Raw genomic sequence first — 26,282 nt, forward strand, 5'->3', positions numbered from 1 at the left:
TGAAGATACTGTGTCCTACAAGGTCCAGCAGTGCCAACTAAAAATCGAATTTTTTTTTTTTTGTTTTAGGGGGAAGCTTTAAGGGTAATTTTAGTGAATCGGTACTATGGTAATATACGCCCAGCTGGGAGACGAGAGAGCCTGACAAGTTTTGGGAATGGCCCTTTAACTGGAGGTAGCAGTGGGAAGTCTGGAGGTTGGTGTCCAAATTTTGCTATATAGTGCCTATACAGGGTTGATTGCTAGGCATACATTTAAACCCTCTGCTTCTCAAATAGGTGGTGGTATTGGATCAGGAACTCTCAGCCGATGTGAGATGTCGCTCTCAGATGTTCAGTGTCACCTAGATAAGCAAGGGGCATCCGATTTAGTCATCGACTTAATCATGAACGCCACCAGTGATCGCGTGTTCCACGAAAGCATCCTGTTGGCCATTGCCTTGCTAGAAGGAGGAAACACTATTATCCAGGTGAGGCTATGTTGTTGTGAGAAAACCCAAAAGTTTTAGCTGTGCCAAGGCTTGATTTGTTTTAACACATCCTTAAAAGCTCTCAAGGAGTCCTTATTAAAGGCAGTTGTGTTCTGGCCAAAATGAAACCCCACATTTTGAATAGAACTGATATTCACTGCACTTCTAGGTGTGGCTTTGCCATGAAGAAGAGCAATGTAACTTTTGAATAGGGTCCAATCACATGTTCATCAGCTCTCACCCTCTAAATATAATTGGGGCATAATATGCCTTATACCAGTGGATCCCAACCAGTGGCGCGTGAGCAACATGTTACTCACCAACCCCTTGGATGTTGCTTCCAGTGGCCTCATACCAGGTGGTAATTTTTGAATTACAGGCATATGTACTGCCAAACAGAGCCTCCTGTAGGCTGGCAGACCACATAGGGGCTACCAGTAGTCAACGACAGCCCATAATTGGCACCCACGGGAACTTTTTGCATGCTTGTGTTGCTCCCCAACTTTGTTACATTTGAGCGTAGCTCAGGGGTAAAAAATGTTTAGGGACCCCTGCCTTATACTATACTAGTTATGCCACGGTAGTTATTGTCATTAGGCACCAGTAGCCATAGTCCAGTAGCAGCTTAGGGACTGAGGGTTGGTTGCACAATTCTGTGTTACATTTACAATACGGTCTGCTTTCTTTCTTGATATAGCTTAGCACGTCTAAACGAGAAGTAATTCAAATAACAGTGTGCATGATTGTCTCGTGGCTTTTATTCCATATACAGGTGCAGTAATTTCCCAATTACACACACCTCGCCCAACAAACGGCTGGAGAAAAGTCTGCCTTGTGATGCAGAGCTGAACAGGCGTATCCACATTGCAGACTCTGGCAGAGAGGTTATATAAGGTCTATTTATATCAGTTTGCTGGAGGCAGGAGATTTAATGAGTCGCTGGCCTCATTTTATCCCCCCCTCCTCCTTCCACATGCCAGGCCGAGAGTAGTGCGTCAGAGTGCCACTGTGAGGAGAGACAGGCAGTTGCCATAGTTACTGTTCTTTCTCAGGAGATTTGGGGAAGCTTCTCACTTTCTGCTGATGACATTAATGTGCTAGATATTCCCTAAACCCTTGGGCAGAGAATTAACTGCAGAGTCATTGACGCACAGCGGAACACTGTTCACATGGTGACCAGGGGTTTGCAGAAGGGGAATCCAATGTTCAAGGCCTCTATAGATTTTCACATCAAGCTATTGCCTGGGGATATAAAGAGACAGATACATAAAAATTAAATATGACTATAGGTTTAGAAATATGATGAGCTTCCTATTATGATGGTGCTGCATGGGAGAACCTAATAGCATTGGTTTCTTTTCACCCATCACTTGAGAAATGAGTGCATTGCAAGAAGATCCCTCTAGAACAGCCGTTGGACATTTTTGTGGTTCAAATCCCCCTTGCACATCAAACATTTTGCTTGTATATGTCATTCAGCCATATTTCAAACAACGTATAGAAGATCCCATTGTATTTGCTCTTGGGGGTAGCTGACAGGAGTGTATAAAAGTAGGCACTCTCCCCAAATATCTCCAAAACTGGACTAATATAGTCCACAGGAGTGTAGAGAAAGTAACCCGTTAACTCAGACATGATTTTTACAGCAGTTACATTGCAATAACTTTTTTTTTTAAGCACTTTTTTTTGGTTAGAGATGGACTCTTTAATGAACAAATATTTTAATGGCTAAATGCTGAATAAGAAATGTGTTCAGATAATTACAGATTTCTTGGAGCAGAATTAGCCAATCTTTTCCTTGTATTTGGTCGGATTATCTTAGTTAACCCCACAGGATAGCTGTAAAATGGGGGGGGGGGTGTTAAGTAAAATTGTGAGGTTCTCTCTGATATGATGGGCCATATAAGCAATTCAGCCCCTGGGGTCTTGTTTTAGAGGCATCCTTCCCAAAAAATCATTGTTCATGCGTGTCACTATAAATTTCTAATTGTATTTTTTTACCTACATATTTACATTGGCTGGTCTCCTTATGTTAGTCTTTTGATGGCTATTCAACGGCAGAGAGATGGCCTACTGTTCATATATAAAATATTTATTGAGCGGTTTCTAGAGTTGGAAACGCTTGATTGTACATAGTCTGCTAAAATGGATACTCTGCTGGCCAAGATTGAGGGATGCCCTGCATTAAGCTTTTGTCAATACACATTGAAAATGTTTGACTGAAGATAGGATACACTGGAGCTAATGAAGTTAAAAAGAGTGATTTTTCATGGGCCATCATCTGTGCTCTGATGCAACCAAGATCGATGATCCCACCTCAAAAGCTCACACTCCATTTACTGTTCTACAGCACTCTTTCTTCTGCCGGCTTACAGAAGACAAGAAGTCGGAGAAGTTCTTTAAAGTTTTCTTTGATCGGATGAAGGTGGCCCAACAAGAGATAAAAGCCACTGTAACCGTGAACACTAGTGATCTAGGAAGTAAGAAGAGAGATGAAGAACAGTCAGAGAGGGAGACTCCTCATCGTAAAAGAGGTAAGGCTGGTTAATAATAATTATCTTCTGTTTCCCCCTACTGGAGATGCCAACCGAGTTTTCTTTTTTTAGTTCGGGAGCCCAGTGGGCAGATAACTGAGGAGGCTAAAGAGCAGCTGATAGAGGCTTCTGTTGCCACGAAGAAAGCCTACAATTCATTCCGCCGGGAGGCCGACCCTGATGATCACTTCTCTTTGGGAGAAGGGGTAATGGCTGCTTCAGAAAAAGGCAGGGATGAACTGGAAATGAGTGCAGTCATTACCATCATGCAGCCTATTTTGCGCTTCTTGCAACTGCTGTGTGAGAACCATAACAGGGACTTGCAGGTAATAAGACCCAATCTCTTATGTCAGATAATGTTCCAGCAAAAGTAGGATTGCTTGACCCCTGTCGGAGACTAGTATGGGAGTTCATGCAGTGAGAAAGTAATGAAATGATGGGGATTTCAGATAAAAATAAAATATAATATATAGATATATAATATTTATACCTTTATGAATCCATTTCCACCTTATTGTGTCCAGGCACTCGTATTCATGGTTGTGCCCACCTCTGTAACCAAACAGCAAGTAGCATTCCCTGGCCTCCAACTTCCAAGCAAACAGCTGCACTTTACATTTCAGCTCTTATGGGCTTAAAACCTACACCATCCCTAGAAGGCAGGGACTGATGTGGAGCTTGAAATATGTCAATTAAGAGTTTGTGGGGTCAAAGAATATGTGCAGCTTACTTAGGAAAAACTGGGTGGATAAAATCAATGCAGTAGGAAGAATAGTTGTGGGTGGTTTCTCTGATCCTGCTCTCATAGCCATCTTGTTCCTAACAGAATTTTCTACGCTGTCAAAATAATAAAACCAACTACAATCTAGTGTGTGAGACCCTGCAATTTTTGGACTGCATTTGTGGTAGCACCACAGGTGGGCTGGGCCTGCTTGGACTCTACATTAATGAGAAGAATGTGGCTCTCATTAATCAGACTCTGGAAAGCCTGACTGAATACTGCCAAGGACCGTGCCATGAGAACCAGGTCAGATATTGGTGTATGAATAAGCAGAAAAGGGAGGAGCTGGTTGTTATTTTTATATTAGCCCCCAGGAGCCTGCTTGCTTGCTGCCTGTCCACGTGTAGCTTTATTTTCTGGAACGCTGCTACCCACAGAATTATGTAACCAGGGCACACCCCATGCTGCCTTGATGTATTGTATGCTTAGAAATCTGGCTGCTTGCACTAGATATTGTGAAATGTTTGGGTTTACCTTTCTACACATGGGACAAAACGTGCAAATGATAGTTATGTAATAAGAATCATTTGTGAATGAAGATACATTTTTGTGGAGATCGTCTTACTGAGCTTACATATAGTTTTGTTGCAACTTAATAAAGTTAAATTAGTTGATAATGGAATGTCCAGTGCCCACCACCAGTCCATTGTTCTCGTCTGTTTATCCCTCTCACAGAATTGTATAGCAACCCATGAGTCCAACGGCATTGACATAATCACTGCTCTGATCCTGAATGATATCAATCCTCTGGGACGAAAGAGAATGGACCTCGTTCTGGAGCTTAAGGTTTGTCTGTTCATTCAATCCAAGCCTTCACTTTCTAGTTAAACCACAACCTCTTCTTGTCATTAATCACATCCGTGTCGGAGTTGGCTTTAAAAGTAGTTTTTCAGCCGGCAGAAGGAGCCACGCAATAGGTATAAAGCCTCATCTTTAATTGAATACCTGTTAAATACACATTGACATATCACCCTCGTCTGTGCTTGCCTGTGTTTAGCTTTGGGGCATGCATGAGGACATACCACTAACGTTCATATGTCTAAAGTTATTAAATCACTGCAAGAAATAAGACATGAAATATCAGCAGTAGAGGCATTTGTCTGTAGAACCCCTATAGCCCCTTACCATATACAGTAGTTAATACTCCGCAGTGGAGGGAACAACAGACACACTTCGAATAAAACCTTTGGCTGCCATTGATGGGCTGATATACTGCAGTGCAATGGGTTTCAGGCCTTGAGACTAAAGCCTATCGGAACATTCAATTCAATAAATATGTGACCCTTGCGGATTTCTGTTAGGGTCTTACAGCTTTCTGCCTTCAGTGGCTAATTTTAGAAATAAAGTTTTGCCAGCAATTATATCGCCTAGTTGCAAGTCTAACCTCAGTGATGATATCAGTGGAAAACTGCAAACCATGTGCATGAGGTATTTAGGTAGAAGGAAATCTACCAAGGCAGTTTATTGCCAATAGATTAGCCAACAGTGCAAGCTGTAACACTATTTATTCTGTAGAACGCTTTACCATACCTGAGTAACTAGCTCTAGACACTCTGTTTGTTTAGGATAGCAGCTGCCATATTAGCTTGCTGTGATGTCCCTTCCTGCCTGAGTCTCTCCCTGCTCGCTCATAGCTCTGAGCTCAGATTACAGCAAGGAGGGGGGAGGGGAAGAGGAGCAAACTGAGCATGCTCAAGCCCTGGACGTTTAAGCTGAAAACAGGAAGTCTGATACAGAAGCCCATGTATACAGTAAAGAAATGCTGTGTTTCTTTTGACAGAGGACTCTGAGCAGCATTACTTTGAGGGGTTACTAGTGTATTAATATAGACCTATCTGATAAGGCTTACTTAGTTTTAACTTTTCCTTCTCTTTTAAGCATGTAGTTGACTTCCTCAACCCAGCGTTAAACAAGTAGAAGCAGCAGCTTTTATTAATACAGCAATAATGGGACAGACCTATTTGTCTGTTAAAACCTATGTCAGTCCTCAAGACAAATTTGCAGCACTTATGCAGGGATCATATTTCCTTCAGAAAATTTGAAATGGTCTTTGTAGCCCTCGCCATCCCTCTTCACTTTGTGAAAATGCCCAGTTTTTGTTTTTTTATAGGAAAATGCCTAACCCGTTGTTAACCCCTACCAATTAATCTATCATCACCAACTCACTATGTTGAGAATTCCATAACTTGACTGCCCTTTTCTCTCATGCCATAGATAATTGCTTGCCACTAGCTCACCTCTCAGTCAACACTTTAATAATGTAAACAAATTTGCCAAGACTTTTTATATGCTCTGGCCAAGTGGTTTACAGGCTTTCAGTTAAAGCACCACTTGGAGGTCCAACATTAGTTTGCTCATTTTATGGTTACAGATACATGAAAACTGCCTTTCAGCCATAGCCCAAGGAAATTAGGCCTGCAAATAGGTATTAACCCCACTGGGAGGTCTGTGAAATGATGCTTCTACTAGAATCCTCTTGGTAGATGATGTTGGGACCTTAAAAAGTAAATAATGGTTCTGAGGAGTAAACATAATCGCTTCCTACCTACCAAACATTCACTTCCCTTGGCACTGAGCACAGTTTCCACCTATGGAATGCTGTAATTCAAACTCCAGTGTTCATCCATTTTGAGCTCCCTTTTCTGAAGTCATGGCTTAATTGAATACTCTGGCATCTTGAATAGGCTGTAGAATATTAAGAGCTATTGTAAATGTTTTCTGACCCACAGAATAATGCTTCAAAGCTTCTCCTTGCGATCATGGAGAGTCGACACGACAGTGAGAACGCAGAGCGAATCCTATACAATATGAGGCCAAAGGAACTGGTTGGTTATGCATATGAAAACTAGATCCGTTTTTGTTCCTAATCCTTTCCTCACCCCGGTCGCAACTGACCTAGACTCCATTTCCACCTCTTTATCCCACTTATCTTGTTCTATCCCCCTATTGTATGATATTCTCCATGCATCATCTGTTTTTAAATGTTCCATTGCACCCCTCTTTCTTTTCTTTTTTTTTTTATCCTAACAGGTGGAGGTGATAAAGAAAGCCTATTTGCAAGGAGAGGTAGAGTTTGAGGACGGTGAGAGTGGGGAGGATTATGCGGCCTCACCCCGAAATGTGGGACATAATATTTACATCTTGGCACATCAGGTGGGCTTTTTGTGTAATAAAATGAGGTTCTGTCTGTTGCATAATGTCATAACTCTGTGTGTGGTGCCCTTCCCATGAACAGTGTCCTAGATTCTTACAGCTGTGGGTGTGTACGTGCCAGCTTTCCGCATGTGTGCAACAGTGTAAGCTTTGGTGTCGTGCATTTGCAAGCCTGCTATTCTCAGTTAACGCCTCTAATCACAGTCTTGATTTATTACTTTGTGGTGTCGAGTAAAATTGCATGTGTCTAGCATGAACTTTTGGCTACTCTACAGTCCCACATGCTTGATATTTTCAGTATTATTTAATCTTTTTGCTTTTTTGTATGCAGAATGTATGCTTTGGGGTAATTTATATCTTTTGAATCCGGTCTAGTAACCCATAGCAACAGGTAGCATTTATTCGTCCCCTGCTTGAATGTAGTGTTTTGTTGCTAGGACTTGGGCAAAGATTGTGACTTTTATTACATTAACCCCCAAAGCTATAGCTCTTGTTACTTTTGCGTGTTCATTTTACATTTTCTCAGTATCTGGCTAACATTAGTCTCCTACACAGCTTGCACGGCACAACAAGGAATTGCAACATATGCTTAAACCTGGAGTGCAAACAGGGGAGGGAGATGAGGCGCTGGAGTTCTATGCCAAGCATACTGCACAGATTGAGGTGAGGGAGAACATACAAGTCACAATCTAAAAGTGTGTGTGATGGAACCTGCCTTTAGACACATGTACACCAGATCCGTCTGTCCTTGCACTGCGCAAAATTCATGGATGCAAGGAATGCAGACCAAATGATATGTACTTTATGTAGAGAGGACAGTGTATTGCACAAAAGAGATTTTGTAGTACAGGTATGGGATCTGTTATACGGAAACCCGTTGTCCAGAAAGGTCAGAATGGCTGACTCCATTTTATCCAATGAATCCAAATGTTTAAAAATTCTTTTCTTTTTATCAATAATAATAAAAAAACAGTAGTTTGTACTTGATCCCAACTAAGAGATAATTAATCCTTATTCGAGGCAAAACCAGCCTATTGGGTTTATTTAATGCTTACATGATTTTCTAGTAGACTTAAAGGGATACTGTCATGGGAAAATGTTTTTTGGGTTTTTTTTATCAAAAAACATTAATAGTGCTACTCCAGCAGAATTCTGCACTGAAACCTTTTTCTTAAATTAGCAAACAGTTTTTTTTTTTATATTTAATTTTGAAATTTGACATGGATGGGGCATATTGTCAATTTTCCAGCTGCCCCGTCATGTGACTTGTGCTCTGATAACATCAGTCACTCTTTACTGCTATACTGCAAGTTGGAGTGATATCATTCCCCTCCCTTCCCCCCCCCAGCAGCCTAACAGAACAATGGGAAGGCAACCAGATAGCAACTCCCTAACACAAGACAACAGCTGCCTTTTAGATATAAAGACAGCACTCAATAGTAAAATCCAGGTCCCACAGCTACACGTTCAGTTACATTGAGTAGGATAAACAACAGCCTGCCAGAAAGCAGTTCCATGCTAAAGTGCTGGCTCTTTCTGAAAGCACATGACCAGGCAAAATGACCTGAGATGGCACCTACACACTAATATTACAACTAAAAATACACTTGCTGGTTCAGGAATTAGATTTTATATTGTAGAGTGAATTATTTGCAGTGTAATTTAGAAATAAAAACTATACCATAAAAATCATGACCGAATCCCTTTAAGGTACAGAGACCCAAATTACGGAAAACCCCAGGTGCCATGCATTCTGGATAACAGGTTCCATACCTGTATTTAATGTAAAGGTTGCACCTATAACCTTAGCAAACAATAAGATGTACGCTTTTATCCGTCTAGCGTTGTTAGAAAAACAAACAGCTGGTTAGTTACTACGATCCATAGCCATGTTCTTATATAACCCCTGTTAGCGTTTAGTTACACTTTATGCCACCTGTCATGGAAGCATCTGACAATTGGTTCCTTTCACCTCTGGCATTTCAGATTGTGCGTCTGGACCGTACCATGGAGCAGATAGTGTTCCCCGTGCCAAGTATCTGCGAGTTCCTTACCAAAGAGTCCAAGCTGCGTATTTATTACACAACCGAGAGGGATGAGCAAGGCAGTAAAATTCATGACTTCTTCCAGCGTTCTGAGGATTTGTTCAATGAAATGAACTGGCAGAAGAAGCTGAGAGGTGGGTGGAATTGTATTGCCCTCCGAAAGTTGCTGTTGTGATTGCCTGTTATAAATAAGAAAGAATAAAGTTTGTCTTGGTTGCTTGGAGATTGATTTATCAAAGGTTTGTGGTGTGAATTTTATTTTCATGTTATTAAAGGGATACTGTCATGGGAAAACATGCTTTTTTCAAAATGCATCAGTGAATAGTGCTGCTCCAGCAGACTTCTGCACTGAAATCATTTTTTTAAAGAGCAAACAGATTTTGTAATATTTTATTTTGAAATCTGACATGGGGCTAGACATATTGTCAGTTTCCCAGGTGCCCCCAGTCGGTGTGACTTGTGCTCTGTAAAAATCCAGGTCCCATTGAGACACCTTCAGTTACATTAAGTAGGAGAAACAACAGCCTGTCAGAAAGCAGTTCCATACTGGCTCTTTTTGAAAGCACATGACCAGGCAAAATGATCTGAGATGGCTGCCTACACACCAATATTACAACTAAAAAAAATACACTTGTTGGTTCAGAGCAGAGTGAATTATTTGCAGTGTGAACAGAGTTTATTGCATTGATTTAAACCATTGGGTGCAATAGTGTGTTTAAATGGAGCTCTTTCTCTTGCCGCTTTACTAATCAACTCTATGGGAACTTTGTGCAATGCACTGGAGAAAATTCAAAACTTGATTAATATTCAAGAACAAAAAAACTGAAATGTTTTGGCAGTATAGCTCATGCGAAAAAATAGGCAAGAATTTTTACATTTTGATAAATCTACCCTTAAAGTTTTTTAGCATAATGATCATAGGGTTTGCTTGTCTGGCTGGAAATGCCTCCAACATTAAAGCAGCCATCTTGTTGCTTTTAACATTGAAGCCACTATGGCCTGTCTATCATGTCTTGCAGCGCAGCATGTTCTGTACTGGTGCTCTAGGAACATGACCTTCTGGAGCAGCATCTCCTTCAACCTGGCTGTTCTAATGAACCTGCTCGTTGCTTTCTTCTATCCATTTGTTAACGTTCATGGAGGTTAGTGCCTATACCGGCTATTCTTTTCTGTAACTTGAATGTCTGAGATTCTGTGTTTACAGCTGTGAACTATGCACTATAGTAACTTCCAAATATCATAGCTGTCAATTTTTCTTTTAGGTACTCTGGACTCCCGTCTCTCTGGCTTGCTTTGGACAGCTATGTTGGTATCGTTGGCCATTGTTATTGTCCTTCCAAAACCACATGGGATAAGAGCTCTGATTGCCTCTACCATCCTACGCCTTATCTTCTCCATTGGTCTGCAGCCCACTCTCTTCTTGTTAGGAGCTTTTAACGTGAGTTCTTTTAGGATTTTAGGTTAATTCAGGGAAGGTGTAATTTAAAAGGGAAATATCGCGAAAATGAAAATTGAATGTAAGCTTCAGCATAATGAAATTAGAATACAATTAATAAATACAATCAATTAAAAATTCTGCATCATTTCTGAAATAATCAAGTTTATGTTCACTATCTCTTTCCCTTCTCTTCATTCTGTCTTCATGCAGCAGTTGGGTGTCATATAATCATTGACAGTTAGATCCAATATATCTTATAGGGGGGCTTCCTTTCCTAACAGATGTATGAGAGCTCATTCACAGTATAAACAAAATCTAACAAAATAACTGCCTTTTGCACAAATACTTCATGTAGCAACAGGATTTCTGGTGATTTTAATAGTGAGCTCTAATACATACAGGCAAAAAGAGCCCCCCCCCTTTAAGATATATTGGATCTAACTGTCAATGATTATCTGACACCCAACTGCTGCATGAAGACAGAATGAAGAGAAAGAGATGCTGAGAGAATAATGAAGATGAACTTTTAATTGATTGTATTTAGAAAGTTTCTTATTTCAGTATGCTGAAGCTTGTATTAAATTTTAATTTTCGAGATAATTCCCCTTTATCACCTTAAACACCATGCCATGAGTACTCCGATTAAAACAAACTTAAAAACAAGCAGCGCTGCATATAAAAAGAGGGATCCCTCTAATGGAAATTCATAACCCCTACACTGATTATATCGATCGAGTGTGAGGATAATACATCCAAGTGGAATAGATAATGCGTATAAATCTGTCTAACTGTGAACAACAGAATAGTAGGTCCGCCTACACCAATATATTATAAACACATATATGTTGTGCGATAAGGGTGGGCAGCCTATATAGACATGAATAATTCTTGATCGTAATATGAGGAATAAATCCCAAAATGGAGGTGCATGAAAAGTTCCCAACCGACATGAAGGGCAAAAAGTGTCCAAGGTGAAGTGTGAGCACACCTTGTGCCACAGTAAAAGTATTCAGCTTGTTAAAAGTATGTCCCACATTAAGAATTGCTATTTGCTTTTGAAGGCGAAATCTGTATATATTAATAAGAAGCGCCCAATGGATCTGTGTGCGCTCTTGTCGGTAAGTAAATCCCAAAAGGCCAGGGTTAGCGATATAGCAGTCGCAGTATTGAGAAGCAGCAGTTCGCTGACATGTATGTAGTACCCAGGGCTTGGTAAAGTTCAACTAATGCAAGTTGTAAAAAGTTCTGTACCGATCGTAAATGCGGAGTAATACCCGCTAGGACCTTGCCTTGCTTCTTAATGCGTAGTAACCACTGGGACAACACCTTCCTTGTGGATGGCTCAAATGTGCATATTGTCATGATGTTCACCAAGGCTTCCCTCCATGCAAAGCATTCAATAGGGGATCCCCACCTGCCAGATGCAGCGCCGCACCTCGACAGCTGTTTCACCACAAGGGTGGCTTTGTCAATTTTAGTAAAGTCACAAAAAATGGAAAAATACAATGAAAATGAAAAATAGATAAAAAAAAACAAAATAAAAAATCTGATTTTTTTAAAAGTGTCTATTATCCGGAATAAGTCATGACTAAGACACAAAGCAAAAACTAATGAAAGACCATAAGAAATGATAAATAAAAGAGAAAAAATGGCAGAAACATATAATAATGCAAGCAATTAGTACAAGTGAGATTACCAACGCAGCACAACTAAAAGGTTAAAGTGCTGTTTTAACGGTTACATCTATCTATTAACAAAAGTCTGGAACTACAAATGGCCATTTAATCCCAGTTCAGATTTATAGTTATTTACTCTGAATATCCAAGTAGTCTCCAATAGGAGCAGTTTATTATCCAAATCTCCACCCCTTTTGTCCCCATGGAGACGATCTATACCTTGGAAATAAGAACCTGTATACCGACCATCGTGTAGACAAAAAATATGTTTGGCAATACTCGACGTAAGATTACAATTTTTAACGTCATGTATATGTTCATATATCCTCCTTTTAAATGGCCTTTTGGTTTTGCCCACATACATACTGCCACAATGACATGTAACGAAAATAGATTACATGTGTAGTAGTACAGCATGTGTAGTGATGCATATCAAAATTAGTTCTGTGTTGTCCAAAGGTGTTGGATACTTTTATGAACCGACATTGTTCGCAGGCCCCACATCTAAAGGTTCCTGTTGTTTTGCAGCAAGCCTTCTCTGAACATCTTTGAGTCAATAGGTCTCCAATTCTGGTGTTCCTTTTATAGGTAAATAACGGATAAGGGGTGACCAGTTGGTTTAGATTAGGGTCTTTGGATAAGATGTTCCAATGTTTGTGGATTATAGATCAAAATTCTCTATCATTTTCATTATAAGTCATAATAAATCTAGTATGGTTCTGGTTATTGGATTGACTATTCAAAGTTTTGGGTTTGTAGGGTTTGTAAAGTAAAGCCTCCCTGTTTTGGGCCAGAGCATTCTGATATGCTCTATGGAGACAGCGTGTTCTATAGCCCAGTGCCTTGAAGCGTTGATATAGCTTATAAACCTCCTGTTTAAAGATGAGTAACAAATCCTCCTTAATGTTAAGTATTGGCCCTTAGGAATGCCTTCAATACATTTGGGAGGATGCCTAGATCTAGCGTGAAGGAGGCTATTACTTGCCGTCTTTTTCCGAAATAGATTAGTAGATAAAAGGCCTTGTTCTTTTAAATCTCTATGTCCAGAAATTCCAGTCTGGAACTATCATAGTTCATGGTGAACGATAGATTAAAGTTCAATTCAATTCAACTTGGCCACAAAGTCTTTCAATAATTGTTCAGGGCCCTGCCAGATTAACATAATGTCATCAATGTACCTGTGCCAGCTTTTGTGTATACAATTTAACTAAGGAGTTTGAGGACACCCCAATCCTCTTGGTCCATTATTATCTATTGGCATATATATCCCGTTTGAGTCTTTCTGTTTATATTTACAAAATATTTGTTTGATTCTAAACTGGTTCTAAATTCCGATGGGTTGTTTGTTTCCGATGGGTGTATCCAGGCACACTAATCTGTTGGTAAATAGCTGGTTATATTTTATTCAACGTTTATTCAAATCAAATACCTCTGTGGAGGGTGTGAAGAAGTTTTTAATCCAAAGGTATCACTTCAAAATTATTTGTTTAAACTGTTTCATTTTAAACAAAAGGTTTTGAAGTGTTACCTTTGCATTGGAAAACTTCTTCACATCCTGCACAGAGCTGTTTGATTTGAATATAAAATCAGGCCTTCTCTACTTTGAAGAGTATGCTTTATTAATGTGTAAAACAACCATTGTTTACATACTATGTGTGCAAACTAAAAGTATCCCCTTCACCCTCATTCTTAGGTCTGCAATAAGGTGATCTTCTTAACAAGCTTTGTGGGGAATCGTGGCACGTTTACTCGAGGATATGGAGCGATGGTCCTGGATGTTGAGTTTTTGTATCACCTTCTTTATCTGTTGATCTGTGCTATGGGTGTTTTTGTGCATGAATTCTTCTACAGTCTCTTGGTAAGATCCTAAAACACGTTACTAAATAGTAGGTGTCCTCTTGAAATGCATCAAGCCAGGTGGATAAAGTGCATAACGCTTAACTTTTCCTTATAGCTCTTTGACCTAGTCTACCGGGAGGAAACGCTACTCAATGTAATAAAGAGTGTAACTAGAAATGGACGTTCCATCATTCTCACAGCAGTATTGGCTTTAATCCTGGTCTACCTCTTCTCCATCGTTGGTTATCTTTTCTTCAAGGATGATTTCATACTGGAAGTAGATAGGCTACACAATGAGACTATTTTTACAGGTGAGCAAATGTCCTTGTACTTATCTACACATTCTAAGATCCCCTTGTCATAGTGATAGTTTGTTTTTCAGAGAATGGAGGCACCATGACTTCAGAGCTCTTGTATCCAGAAGTTTGTCGCCTGGGGTCTGACACTAACTGTACCCAGGGTAAGCTCTGTCACCTATTGTAAAGAAATGTGTGGCACAATGTGGGGATAGTATTTGAAAGATCTGATTTTATTTTTTGATCCCTGCCCTAAAGAAGAACTGGTCCAGGGTACAGAAGAAGAAGAGGAGAAGGAACACACCTGTGAAACGCTGCTGATGTGTATTGTGACTGTGCTGAGCCATGGACTGAGAAGTGGTGGAGGAGTAGGAGATGTGCTGCGGAAACCATCTAAAGAGGTAAATTGTGACTAAAGAACCATTTTTTTTTCTTTGTGTTTACAGCTAAGGAACCCCATGTGGGAGTGCAGCAGAGGTATTTTCAGTATAAGGCAAAGTCTAGGGCAACTGTTAAACAACTAGAACTAATTTTGGTGTCCTTGACTTTGCCGATTATACCTACTGTTTCAGTTCACCTGCATTTGACTCTAGTAATGCTTTCTGTAGACCAACCACTGTACCCCCTTTTCAGGAGCCGCTCTTTGCTGCTCGTGTTATCTACGATCTGCTGTTCTTCTTTATGGTGATCATCATCGTGTTGAACCTCATTTTTGGAGTTATCATTGACACGTTTGCTGATCTGAGGAGTGAGAAGCAGAAGAAGGAGGAAGTGTTGAAAACAACCTGCTACATCTGCGGTAAGTTCTATGTACAGTCGTTCCTGAGCTTTCAGTGACGGCTATTATTGATCGAAACAAAGATGGACACAGTATAAAAAATATGTTGATCACTCACCACGCAGAACAGGTGGTCCTGGTGCACCAGCCCCAGACCCTCGGCTTAGGGAGTGGATAAACCAGTGAAGTACAAGAAGAGAGGGATATCAGGCACTCGAATGAACTCCACAAGGGCCGCCAAAAATAAAGTTAAAAATTTAATATTTATTGTACTAAGTGCCCTGGGGGACACAAAACTCGTAGGGCCATTGGAGATACTGTATAGATATTACATTTTTAACTTTATTTTATAGTACTTACCATTGATCACAATGGAAATCAGCAAATGGCAATTGCAGGTGTTTTAATGCTGTTTATTTAGCCAGTAACCAATATGGTGGAAGAATCCCAAGTGCTGGTATGGTGGCCATTCTCCAGGTCAAATTAACACAAATATGCTACTGGTAATGTGTGTTTGTGCTAGCACTTTAAGTGGCCTTAAAGACAAGTTGTATTAATCAGGACTGCAAGTGACTTCAAACAATGTCAATCTAAAGCTTGCTTCCCACTCGTTTGTTCCTTTTCCTCCCCCTTTTTTTAAAGGAACAGTTCAGTATAAAAATAAAAAGGGGGTAAATAGATAGGCTGTGCAAAATAAAAAATGTTTCAAATATAGTTAGTTAGGCAAAAATGTAATGTATAAAGGCTGGAGTGACTGGATGTCTAACATAATAGCCAGAACACTACTTCCTTCTCTAACTCTGAGTTAGTCAGCGACTTGAAGGGGGACCACATGGGACTTAACTGTTCAGTGAGTTTGTAATTGATTCAAAAGCAACAGTTATGGCCCATGTGGCCCCCCTCAAGTCACTGATTGTTTACTGCTTGGTCATCAGGGTAACCAGTCAGTGGAAACCAAGAGAGCTGAAAAGCAGGAAGTAGTGTTCTGGCTGTTAGGTTAGACATCTGTTCACTCCAGCCTTTATACATTACATTTTTGGCTAACTAACTATATTAGAAACATTTTTTATTTTGCACAGCCTATCTATTTACCCAGTTTTTATTTTTATACTGAACAATTCCTTTAAGAGAGTCATCAATCTGTATGGTTTGATGATAATTATATACAGCTATTACTGAAAATAAGCCTATTATGGGTTGTGTGAAACTTTCAGCTTGATCCGGTGTTACATAGGCCCTTAAAGGAATTGTTCAGTGTAAAATTAGATAAATTAGGTAAATAGACTGTGCAAAATAACCATAGGCCCATCTGCACATTGTTGCACTGGAGGTTTACTTTAAAGCAGGAGTGCCCAATAGGTAAATTATGACCTATTTCCTACCAGAGTTGTCCCAAACATTTCAGCCCTTAAGGGTCTTCGGGCAAAAAAATAAATTAACCTTGGAAAATGGGTCTCCACTTAAGTTAAATGAAATAAAAGTAGAAAGTGTGGTTTATAGGGATGTGTTTATAAGGAAATGTGTTTTAAACTGGGTGATGATTTGTTCCCACTCTGGGATCTGTCTGTGTGCCAAATGCCACTCTTTAACTCAGCTCTGATTTAATGGTCATACCTTTTTACTTACTATAGTCTCACATTGAGCCTATTGATGTGCTTTTTTTTCCCACCACTTAGGGCTCGAAAGAGACAAGTTTGATAATAAGACCGTAACATTTGAGGAGCACATTAAGGAAGAACACAACATGTGGCATTATTTGTTTTTCATCGTTCTGGTGAAGGTGAAAGATTCCACCGAATACACTGGACCAGAGAGCTATGTTGCAGAGATGATTAAGGTGAGGACTGGGCAATATTGGAGGGATCAGCACAGTATTTAAAAATGGTCCATTTGTAACAGGCCTTCTTGACTCGAAAACAATAACACTATGGAGCCCATTTACTTACTTGAAGGAATAGAGGAGAAATAGTTTCGAATTTCGTATTGTCGAATATGGCTACTTCGACCATCGAATGGGCCTGATCTATTTTGATTATTTTTTATAGTGATTTTTTTTATGTTTTGCCTTCCTCTTCTGACTCTTTCCAGCTTTCAAATGGGGGTCACTGGCCCTGGCAGGTCTGTGAGGCTACAATTTTGCTGTTGCTTTTTATTACTCATCTTTCTATGCAGGCCCTCTCATATATCTCGTTCAAACTACTGCCTGATTGCTAAGGTAATTAAGACCTTAGCAACCAGATAGCTGTTGAAATACCAATCTGAACTGCTGCACAAAACTCTAAATAACTGAAAAACTAAGACCAATTGCAAATTGTCTCAGATTATCAAAATCTACTTCATTCTAAATGTTAAGGCTCCTTTTCTGTCATGTGGTATAGTGGGCATCTCTTGTTACGGAACCACAATCTTGAGCTAAAGCAGAAAGTCTGGTCTCCATGTTCAATACAGATTATGTAATCCCTTTATAGACCGTGTAGGATCCATTATCTGGAAGGCTCCGAATTACAGAATGGCCATCTCTCATAGACTCCATTCTACCAAAATAATCCAAATTTTTAAAAATGATTCCCTTATTCTCTTTGATAATAAAACAGTACCTTGTACTTGATCCAAACTGAGATATAATTAATCCTTATTGGAAGCAGAACCAGCATATTGGGTTTATTTAATGTTTACATGATTTTCTAGTAGACTTAAGGTATGAAGATCCTAATTACGGAAGATCCATTTTCTGGAAAACCCCAGGTCCCAAGCATTCTGCAAAACAGGTCACACGTTCTTTTAAATAGATAGAAATATATGGGTTAGATGTAAATATATGAGTATCTGTGGCAGAACCAACACCCCATCCTACTTATCCTAAAAGCTACCGAATGGCTTAACCAGAGGCTCCAGTTATACATCTTTTAAAAGTTGAGTCCAAATGGAACTTTTGCTTTTATAATCCTAAGGACTCGGCGCAGCATAGACTTGGACTTCTGGTGCCTCATCTTTGAAACGTTTAATTTTCTTATGAAAGAAATGTGTTTTCTTGGATTGAATTGAAAAGTGGTTTGGTGTATTGCACAGTATATTTATGTTCTGGTCCAGTGAAAGGCGACATTTCTACAACTGACTTGCTTCTACATGTAGAGGCCATACTGATTGATAGGGACATCTCCAATTTAGGTTATGTCTGAAGGTTATGCCTGGAAGAAGGCATTTGGGACTAGTGCACCTTGATAAATTGGTTTTATTCTCCAGCAGAAAACAGTAACCGCTTAACAAGTTTTTGCTGGTAAAATGTATTTTTGCCTTGCAGTGTTGATTCCTTGGGTTTGAATCTGGCCAAATCAGTTTGAAAGGAGTCCATTTTCATCAGGTTTTCCAGTTTACAAGACTGGCAAAAGCATTTGCTTGTTCTGCATGTGCCCATGGTACGGCCATTAGACTGCAAACTACACTGGGAACAAAAACACTCTTTAAATTGATTAAAAGGGAACTATCACGAAAATGAAAATGTAATATAAGCTTCCTCATACTGAAGTAAGAAACTTTCTAAATATAATCAATTGCACATTCTGCACATTGGATCATTCATCTGACACCCAACTCCTGAATGAAGACAGAATGAGGAGAAACAGATGCAGAGAGAGGAATAGTAAATATAAAATTGGATTATTTCAGAAACAATGCAGATTTTTTAATTGATTGTATTTAGAAAGTTTCTAATTTTAGTATGATGAAGCTAAAAAAAATTCATTTTTGCGATGGTTCCCCTTTAATTTGCTATAATATAGGAGCATTTTAGAATAAAGGAAAATAATAAATGTAGCCTGCTCAGTGTTCTAGTATAGGAAATAACAGCCTCCTGAGTTTTATTGGGCAACACAAGGTACATGAAATGAGGCTGGACCGTACAACTGTACACCAAGGGTATTGTTTATATACTGTTTCTTTCTGATATCCTGGAGACAGGTTGACAGTAGGTTCAGCCCACTCCTTATCCTGCCCGTGTAGGAATCACTCCCAGGAATCCTGCTGTCTTACTCATCGAGACTGAAGGAAAGGTTTGTTTGCTCAGGCCTGTGAGAGACAAGATCTGGCATAGGTAATATTTGCTGATATGACCCTGTTATTTCTCAGGAATCGGGCCAGCCTGTTTCTTATCGGCTTTGTGCATTATAATGGGGTCACTGGCCTTGAAATTAACCATTTCCTATTTAACATGGTGACCAAAAGGAAATGATGTCATACAAGTACAGTCTATGTCATACTTAAAGGGATGCTGTCAAGATTTTCTTTGTGTAGTTTTTATTTCTAAATTACACAGTTTAAACTGCAAATAATTCACTCTACAATATAAAATTTAATTCCAATCAGCAAGTGTATTTTTTTTTTTTATTGTAATATTGGTGTGTAAGCACCATCTCATTTTGTCATTTTGTCTGGTCATGTGCTTTCAGAAAGAGCCAGCACTTAGGATGGAACTGCTTTCTGGCAGGCTGTTGTTTCTCCTACTCAGTGTAACTGAATGTGTCGCAGTGGGACCTGGATTTCACTATTGAGTGCTGTTCTTAGGGCAGCGGCACACGGGCAGATTCGGGGAGATTTAGTTGCCTGGCCACTAATCACTTCTTCTGCAGGGCGACAATCTCCCCGAACTGCCTTCCGCCTGCTATAATGAGAAAACGCCAGCGGCAATGCACTCGCAGTGCTTTGATTTCTGTAGTTGCCTCACGAGGAAACTTCGGGCAACTTCGGAAATCGAAGCGTCCTGAGTGCATTGGCGCTGGAGTTTTCTCATTATAGCAGGCAGAAGCCAGTTCAGGGAGATTGTCGCCCTGCAGAAGAGGTGATTAGTTGCCAGGCGACTAAATCTCCCCAAATCTGCCCGTGCGCCCCTGTCATTAGATCTACCAGGCAGCTGTTATCTTGTTTTAGGGTCAGTCCACATGAGCAGATTCAGGGAGATTAGTCGTCCCAATGACAAATCGCCTCTTCTTCGGGGCAACAATCTCCCCAAACTGCCTTCACCCTGACCTCTGCCAGCTAAAATGAAAATCACCTGCGGCAATTCACACACGGCACTTCGTTTTCCGAAGTTGCCTCACAAGGAAACTTCAGGCAACATCGGAAAACGAAGCGATGCGTGTGAATTGCCGCAGGCGATTTTCGTTTTAGCTGGCGGAGGGCAGGGGGAATGCAGTTCGGGGAGATTGTCGCCCCGAAGAAGTGGCGATTTGTTGCTACTAATCTCTCCGAATCTGTGCATTGTGTGTGGACTGACCCTTAGGGAGCTGCTATCTGATTACCTTCCCATTGTTCTGCTGCTGGGGAGGGGGCGGTGATATCACTCCAACTTGCAGTAAAGAGTGACTGAAGTTTAAGAGCACAAGTCACATGACTGGGGCGGCTGGGAAACTGACAATATATCTAGCGCCGTGTCAGATTAAAAAAAAATCTGTTTGCTCTTTTGAGAAACTGATTTCAGTGCAGAATTCTGTTGAAGCAGCACTATTAACTGATGTGTTTTAAAAACATTTTTTCCCTTGATGGTATCCCTTTAACATAAATCACTAAGGCAGTAAGCATAGTGGGCTTTTGTGTTTGAGCATGTTTAAACCATTCAAGCCAACCACAACAAGCTGAGTTTTCTCAGCGAACATGCACAACCCAATATTATTTTTAGATGTGGGTTTCCTTTTAAATTCCCCAGCAAGTGATCATTACTTTCACACTGCTGCTGTTAGTTGTGCTGGTGACTAATGCGTCTGGGGAGGGATCATGAGCAGGTCAGTGTGGGGGGGTCATGGTCACTGCTGGAGGGACCCACATCATCCTGGTTCACAATAGCTGAAACATCTAAAGACGTGTGTGTGGGTGGCTGCCCCGACCGGATTATGCCGTAAGCACCTCATCAGGAATCCTCTTCCTATTTAAAGTCTTCACTGTAACTTGGCCCCAGGGCAGGGGGGTGGGTTGCTTACAATAAATAGATCCTCTCATATTTCCTCACGTACATGAATCCGTCAGCCTTTGCACTTAAGCTGCACTTTCTTGCCTGAGGCTGGGGATGTCTGTACACTCATTAAAGGTGCAGCGTGGGATGTTACAGCTGCTTTTTAGCACTCCCTGCAAGTGAAAGAAAAAGGGAGGGTGCAGGGTCACTTCCCCTGATCTCTGACTAAACATTGGTCATAAGGTGAAAAACCTTAACCCTGAGAGTGCTGTGCTCTTAATGGAGCACTAAACCCTAAAAATCAATATGGCTAAAAATGCCATATTTAATATACTGAACTTATTGCACCAGCCTAAAGTTTCAAACTTGTCACAGGGGGTCACCATCTTGGAAAGTGTCTGTGACACTCACATGCTCAGTGGGCTCTGAGCAGCTGTTGAGAAGCTAAGCTTAGGGGTCGTCACTAATTATCCAGCAGAAAATTAGGTTTGTCTGTAATATAAGCGGATGCTACAGGGCTGATTATTAAATTCTGATGCTAATTGCACTGGTTTCTGTGCTGCCATGTAGTAATTATCTGTATTAATTACTAATCAGCCTTATATTGTGACATTTCTATTCTATGTGTAATGTATAATGTGAGTGGGTCCCTAAGCTCAGTAAGTGACAGCAGCACAGAGCATGTGCAGTGAATTAGGAGAAAAGAAGATGGGGAGCTACTGGGGCATCTTTGGGGACACAGATATTTACTGCTAAAGGGCTTGGGTTGCCTTGGGCTGATACAGAAGCACAAAACATAATGTACAACATCTCTAGCTGCTACTTTAGTTAAGCTTTAGTTCTCCTTTGTCACTAAACACACAGACCTTAAAGTCCCCCTGGTCACAGACATTATAATGGGAAAGTTTAAGTTTCACCCTTCTGAGTAAGCTCTGTCCTCTCTGCTAGACCTGAATTATCTCTGTCCTTCCTAAGACCTGGGGTTCTGAGCCTTTTGGTATATCTATGGTTATAGTGGTGCTCAGTCTGCTCCCCTGTAGTTCTCCTCCCCTGTGTCTGGGTGAGATGGTTATGTCCAGGGGAATTTCTTTAGAAGAGAGTTCAGAGCACATCTGCTTGGGGAGAAAGCAGTGAGAAGGAAAAAATTAAGGGGGTGGGGCTGGAAGTGATACAGTGACAGTGGGGGAACCCATGGTGGGAGTAACTGCCAGGATACTGGAGAACTGCAAACGTGACGAGGAAGAAGCTGACTTCTCGGCATATGTTGGAAGGTAGAGCAGCATTATACTTACTGACTTTTTATATAAGGACAGATTGGAGGAAACCTGCACTTGCCCTTTATGTCCTCTCCAGTTAGGATAAATCTAAATTCGAAAAAGTCTGTGTGTATCCAAAATGACACTGTGTGGTTTTAGGGTTGGACAGAGAGGGCATTTACATTTGCCCAACTATGTGCTGAACTGTTTTCTTGACTTTCTTGAATTCCTTTGGCTTCTCTCTTTCCTTCTGGATTCCTCTCCTCCAATATTCCTCTTCTGCTCTCCCCAACTTCCTCTTGTGCTTTTCCATTCTTCCCCTCTAAACTATTTCCTTTCTGCTTTCTGCCTGTTATTCTGCTTTCTCCCTCATTTCACTTCTGCTTTTCCATTTAGTTCCGTTTTCTCTGCTTCTCCATTACTCGGTCATTGCCTATATTCTCTATCTAACCCCTTTCTCATTGTTTTCATAGCATTTCCTTGACTCCTTTTATTCTGCACCCCTTTTTTCCTTTCAGCACCCCGCTCCCATCACCCAATATTCTTATCTTAATTTTATCAACTCCACCCAGTGTCCTTTCTGCCTCTCTCAGTATGTCATTGTGTAGTGCCTGGAACTTCGTAGCATTTCCCTGACTCCTTTTATTCTGCGTCCTTTCTTTATCTTTCAGTACCCCATTCCCATCACCCAATATTTGTAGCTTTATTTTATCACCCCCGTGTCCTTTCTTCCTCTCTCAATATGTCATTGTGCAGTGCCTGGAACTTTGTGTTCTATTTGTGTTCTATTACACGGGATGCAGGTGCTGTTAAGATCCTAATATCTTATCCTGTAATTATATGTATTAGTCTTGAGCTTTTATATAAACTATATAAATGGCTTGAACTCTAAACCCTTGGCTAACATCTCCAGCTGGCTGGCAACTCACTCCTTCTCCAGTATGAGAGCCACCAAGGAGTTTTTATGGTGCATGAGATAAATCTGTGAGAACAGATTTTTAGGTGGTTGTAATGCACATTGTGGTACAGATGTAATGACTGTACTGTAATTAGGGGTAAATCCGATAGCTGGGTGTTCTGCATGACTGAGAAGCATTTTATTTTAAATCATCACAGGTTATTGTTTCTCTATGGTGGCCATGATGGGACAATCAAGGCTTATGACAGCCCCTCCTGAGCAAGTCGACTGCCTATTGGCCCTTGAATGGGGCCTTCCCAAAAGGCTCAATCAGTATATAGATAGTAATAGAAAAACTTATTGGACCAGGACTACTTTCTCTCTCTCTTGATGTGTCTTTATAGGCCCCCAATTATTATCCAATCACTGACCAAGACTGGAGTCTTTCAATGCAGGATGGCTGGGGGTTCCCAAATAAGGGGGGAAATACACAAAAAAGAACACTTAGGAGCACCTTCCATTGGAATAAGAAAACAAATTAATGGTGTGCAAGGTCAATTAAAATACTAATAAACCAACAAGAAGAAAAAGAATGACCCATTTAGCTGCACCTCCCCCCCCCCCATTGTATATGTGTATTCAGAGGTTGAAAACTATTAAAACGTAATTTTTAATAATAAATACATTTATTTGAAGTTACGTAATAATCATTTTCATACAGTGGGAACCTCTGACCAATACAATGGGGGGAGGGGAGGTGCAGCTAAACGGGTCATTCTTTCTCTTCTTGTTGGTTTTGTAAGGGGAGAAAATACATTTATGAGGGATGTCCAACCTGCATGGCTCTATGTGTTGAACACTCTGTCCCTTTAACAGCCATGTGCAATATCTTATCTACATTTCTTCCTTTGCTGGGGTCCATTGTAAATACCCTCCCTGATAAAGTCTGAAGTCAGTGGTTAGGAACTAATCTAGAATCCAGAGCTAATGTGTGTGTACAGCAGACAGGTCAGCTAAGGATTCTGGGACGTGTTTCAGCAGCCAGTTGGGCAAACTGATCTGAATTTGTGAGAGATAAACTAACATGGTGGTTTATTTGCACTGATATAATTGTCCCTGTACCTAGGACCGGAACTTAGACTGGTTCCCGAGGATGAGAGCAATGTCTCTAGTGAGCAGCGACTCTGAAGGAGAACAGAACGAGCTGAGGAATCTACAGGAGAAGCTGGAATCCACTATGCGGCTAGTGATAAACCTGTCCGGCCAGCTGAGCGAGTTGAAGGACCAGGTGAGTGGGTGGCTGTGTCTTTAGCTTACGGGACTACAAGACATGCAGACTGTGAGGGAAATACACTCATTTATGTCCTGCAGAGAAAACACCCCAGACTGTAGGTCTATGGGAGTGGCTGTTGTGAAGGTAGTTTCCTAACACTCCGGGTATGGAAATCCCCCACTATACAAATATGTTGCTTGTGGCTTATCACTGCAAATGCAGAATAATGAGTTCACGCAAGAGCTTTCTTCATATTTTGTCCTGCTCTTCTACAGATGACTGAGCAGAGGAAACAGAAGCAGAGGATTGGCCTTTTGGGACAGCCAGCACATCTGAACATCAACCCCCAGCAACCAGCATAGCCTCGCGTTTCGCTTCCTACTCCACACCTGCTGCCCATTTCAGAGCAGGAGACACGGGGTGTAACTGCCTCCCATGTGATTTCAACCCAAACGTCGCCCCTTCTCCCCCAATTCCAATTGGGGATGTGATGGCACTTGTCTGTGTGCTGTGCCCGCTGCTCATGGGGAAACTGAAAGTGACCGGGGGGGACTTGAACTTGACGCAAAGGAGTGAATTTTATATTTAAGAGTCAAATCTATTTATAAGACATTTCATTTTTGTAAATCATGTCTGAGTGTATAGATCTGTGTAATTATACTTTCCTTGGTGTGGACGATCACCTCACCCCTTAGCCAAAGCCGTCCCTGCAATGTAACAGAACCCCCCACCCCACGTCTCATTCAACAAAACCTGCCCAGAGGCCTGTAGTAGACGTTTCTCTAACAGCAATATCTGATACATTTATATTCTTGTTTCCAGCACATATGGACCAAATCTAGTTTTGGGGCGTCCCGATGGGTGGGTTCGATGACGGTAAGAAGCTGAAGTCGATCCTTTATGGTGATGCTGTAGCTCTGACGCAGCTCAGTCGGCCATTTTTGCCTCATTGTTCTTTTGTACACACACCTCTGGTTTCTTTCTCAAGGGAAAAGCGTTCCCTCACTTTGTAAATGTGCAAGTTTGAGATATTTAAATAAACGCAGATAAACTGGTCGTCTTCTGTGCACACATCAGTCTGGATATGAATTCTTTATGGGTTCAGAACCCGTTTAGGAATATTGCTCTGTTGTCTGAGCAGCCAATCAGTGTGCTGAGCCAATAACCTGCAAGACTCAAATGGACCAAGTAAAGCTGCTGGTGTGGCCCCTCTAGGCCCAATTGACAGCCTATGTGCCTGTGGATTAAACTAATGGTAACACCAAAACATGAAAGTGTATTAATGAATGACAATATCATGTAGTGTTGCTCTGCACTGGTAAAACTGGGGTGTTTGCTTCAGAAATACTACTATAGTTTATTACATTCAAGCACAGGTTATGCAGTAGATAACAGATAAATTCTGAAGAATCCCATTCTATACTACAGAGTTTATCTGAGCCTTTTCTCGTTTTACATCTTAAATGGCTGCCCCCATGGCTACATAGCAGCTTGTTTATATGAACTATAGTTGTGTTTCTGAAGCAAACACCCCAGTTTTACCAGTGCAGAGCAACAGTACATTATATTGTCATTCATTAATACACTTTAATGTTTTGGTGTTACCGTTACTTTAATCCACAGGCACATAGGCTGTCAATTGGGCCTAGAGGGGCCACACCAGCAGCTTTACTTGGTCCATTTGAGTCTTGAGTTTCACCAGTGCAGAGCAACAGAACGTTATATTTTCATTCTTTTAAAATACTTACATTTTTTGTTACTTTAAAACTTTCTGATGCCGGCCTAACTGATACATATCCACCAACATTAAAATTCTGTTTGCTGAGAACCGCATGGGTGTTCTCTCCCAACAGGTCATACGTCTGAAATATAATCCAATCATTGGCCAAGGGAAGCAAATGATTG

At 40.8% G+C, this 26,282-nt stretch overlaps 1 protein-coding gene across 8 annotated transcripts in view; it reads left to right on the top strand.

Annotated features, from left to right (window-relative positions):
- The window catches only part of LOC108714625 (inositol 1,4,5-trisphosphate receptor type 1), a 119,069-nt gene extending 93,623 nt beyond the window's left edge, over nucleotides 1-25,446 (top strand). For all 8 annotated transcript variants that reach the window (XM_041590798.1, XM_041590799.1, XM_041590800.1 and 5 more), the window contains 20 exons: nucleotides 70-196; nucleotides 279-469; nucleotides 2,820-3,003; nucleotides 3,076-3,329; nucleotides 3,830-4,030; nucleotides 4,460-4,570; nucleotides 6,514-6,609; nucleotides 6,815-6,937; nucleotides 7,493-7,600; nucleotides 8,924-9,116; nucleotides 10,002-10,124; nucleotides 10,245-10,420; nucleotides 13,790-13,954; nucleotides 14,051-14,246; nucleotides 14,318-14,395; nucleotides 14,490-14,632; nucleotides 14,865-15,030; nucleotides 16,686-16,846; nucleotides 24,231-24,392; nucleotides 24,653-25,446. In XM_041590798.1, coding sequence (XP_041446732.1) covers nucleotides 70-196; nucleotides 279-469; nucleotides 2,820-3,003; nucleotides 3,076-3,329; nucleotides 3,830-4,030; nucleotides 4,460-4,570; nucleotides 6,514-6,609; nucleotides 6,815-6,937; nucleotides 7,493-7,600; nucleotides 8,924-9,116; nucleotides 10,002-10,124; nucleotides 10,245-10,420; nucleotides 13,790-13,954; nucleotides 14,051-14,246; nucleotides 14,318-14,395; nucleotides 14,490-14,632; nucleotides 14,865-15,030; nucleotides 16,686-16,846; nucleotides 24,231-24,392; nucleotides 24,653-24,739 — 3,045 coding nt within the window. In that variant the 3' untranslated portion in view covers nucleotides 24,740-25,446. The remainder of the gene's footprint in view (nucleotides 1-69; nucleotides 197-278; nucleotides 470-2,819; nucleotides 3,004-3,075; nucleotides 3,330-3,829; nucleotides 4,031-4,459; nucleotides 4,571-6,513; nucleotides 6,610-6,814; nucleotides 6,938-7,492; nucleotides 7,601-8,923; nucleotides 9,117-10,001; nucleotides 10,125-10,244; nucleotides 10,421-13,789; nucleotides 13,955-14,050; nucleotides 14,247-14,317; nucleotides 14,396-14,489; nucleotides 14,633-14,864; nucleotides 15,031-16,685; nucleotides 16,847-24,230; nucleotides 24,393-24,652) is intronic.
- The last annotated feature ends 836 nt before the right edge of the window (nucleotides 25,447-26,282 follow it).

This window comes from Xenopus laevis, chromosome 4L, assembly GCF_017654675.1.
Source record: "Xenopus laevis strain J_2021 chromosome 4L, Xenopus_laevis_v10.1, whole genome shotgun sequence".
Taxonomy (NCBI): Eukaryota; Metazoa; Chordata; class Amphibia; order Anura; family Pipidae; genus Xenopus; species Xenopus laevis.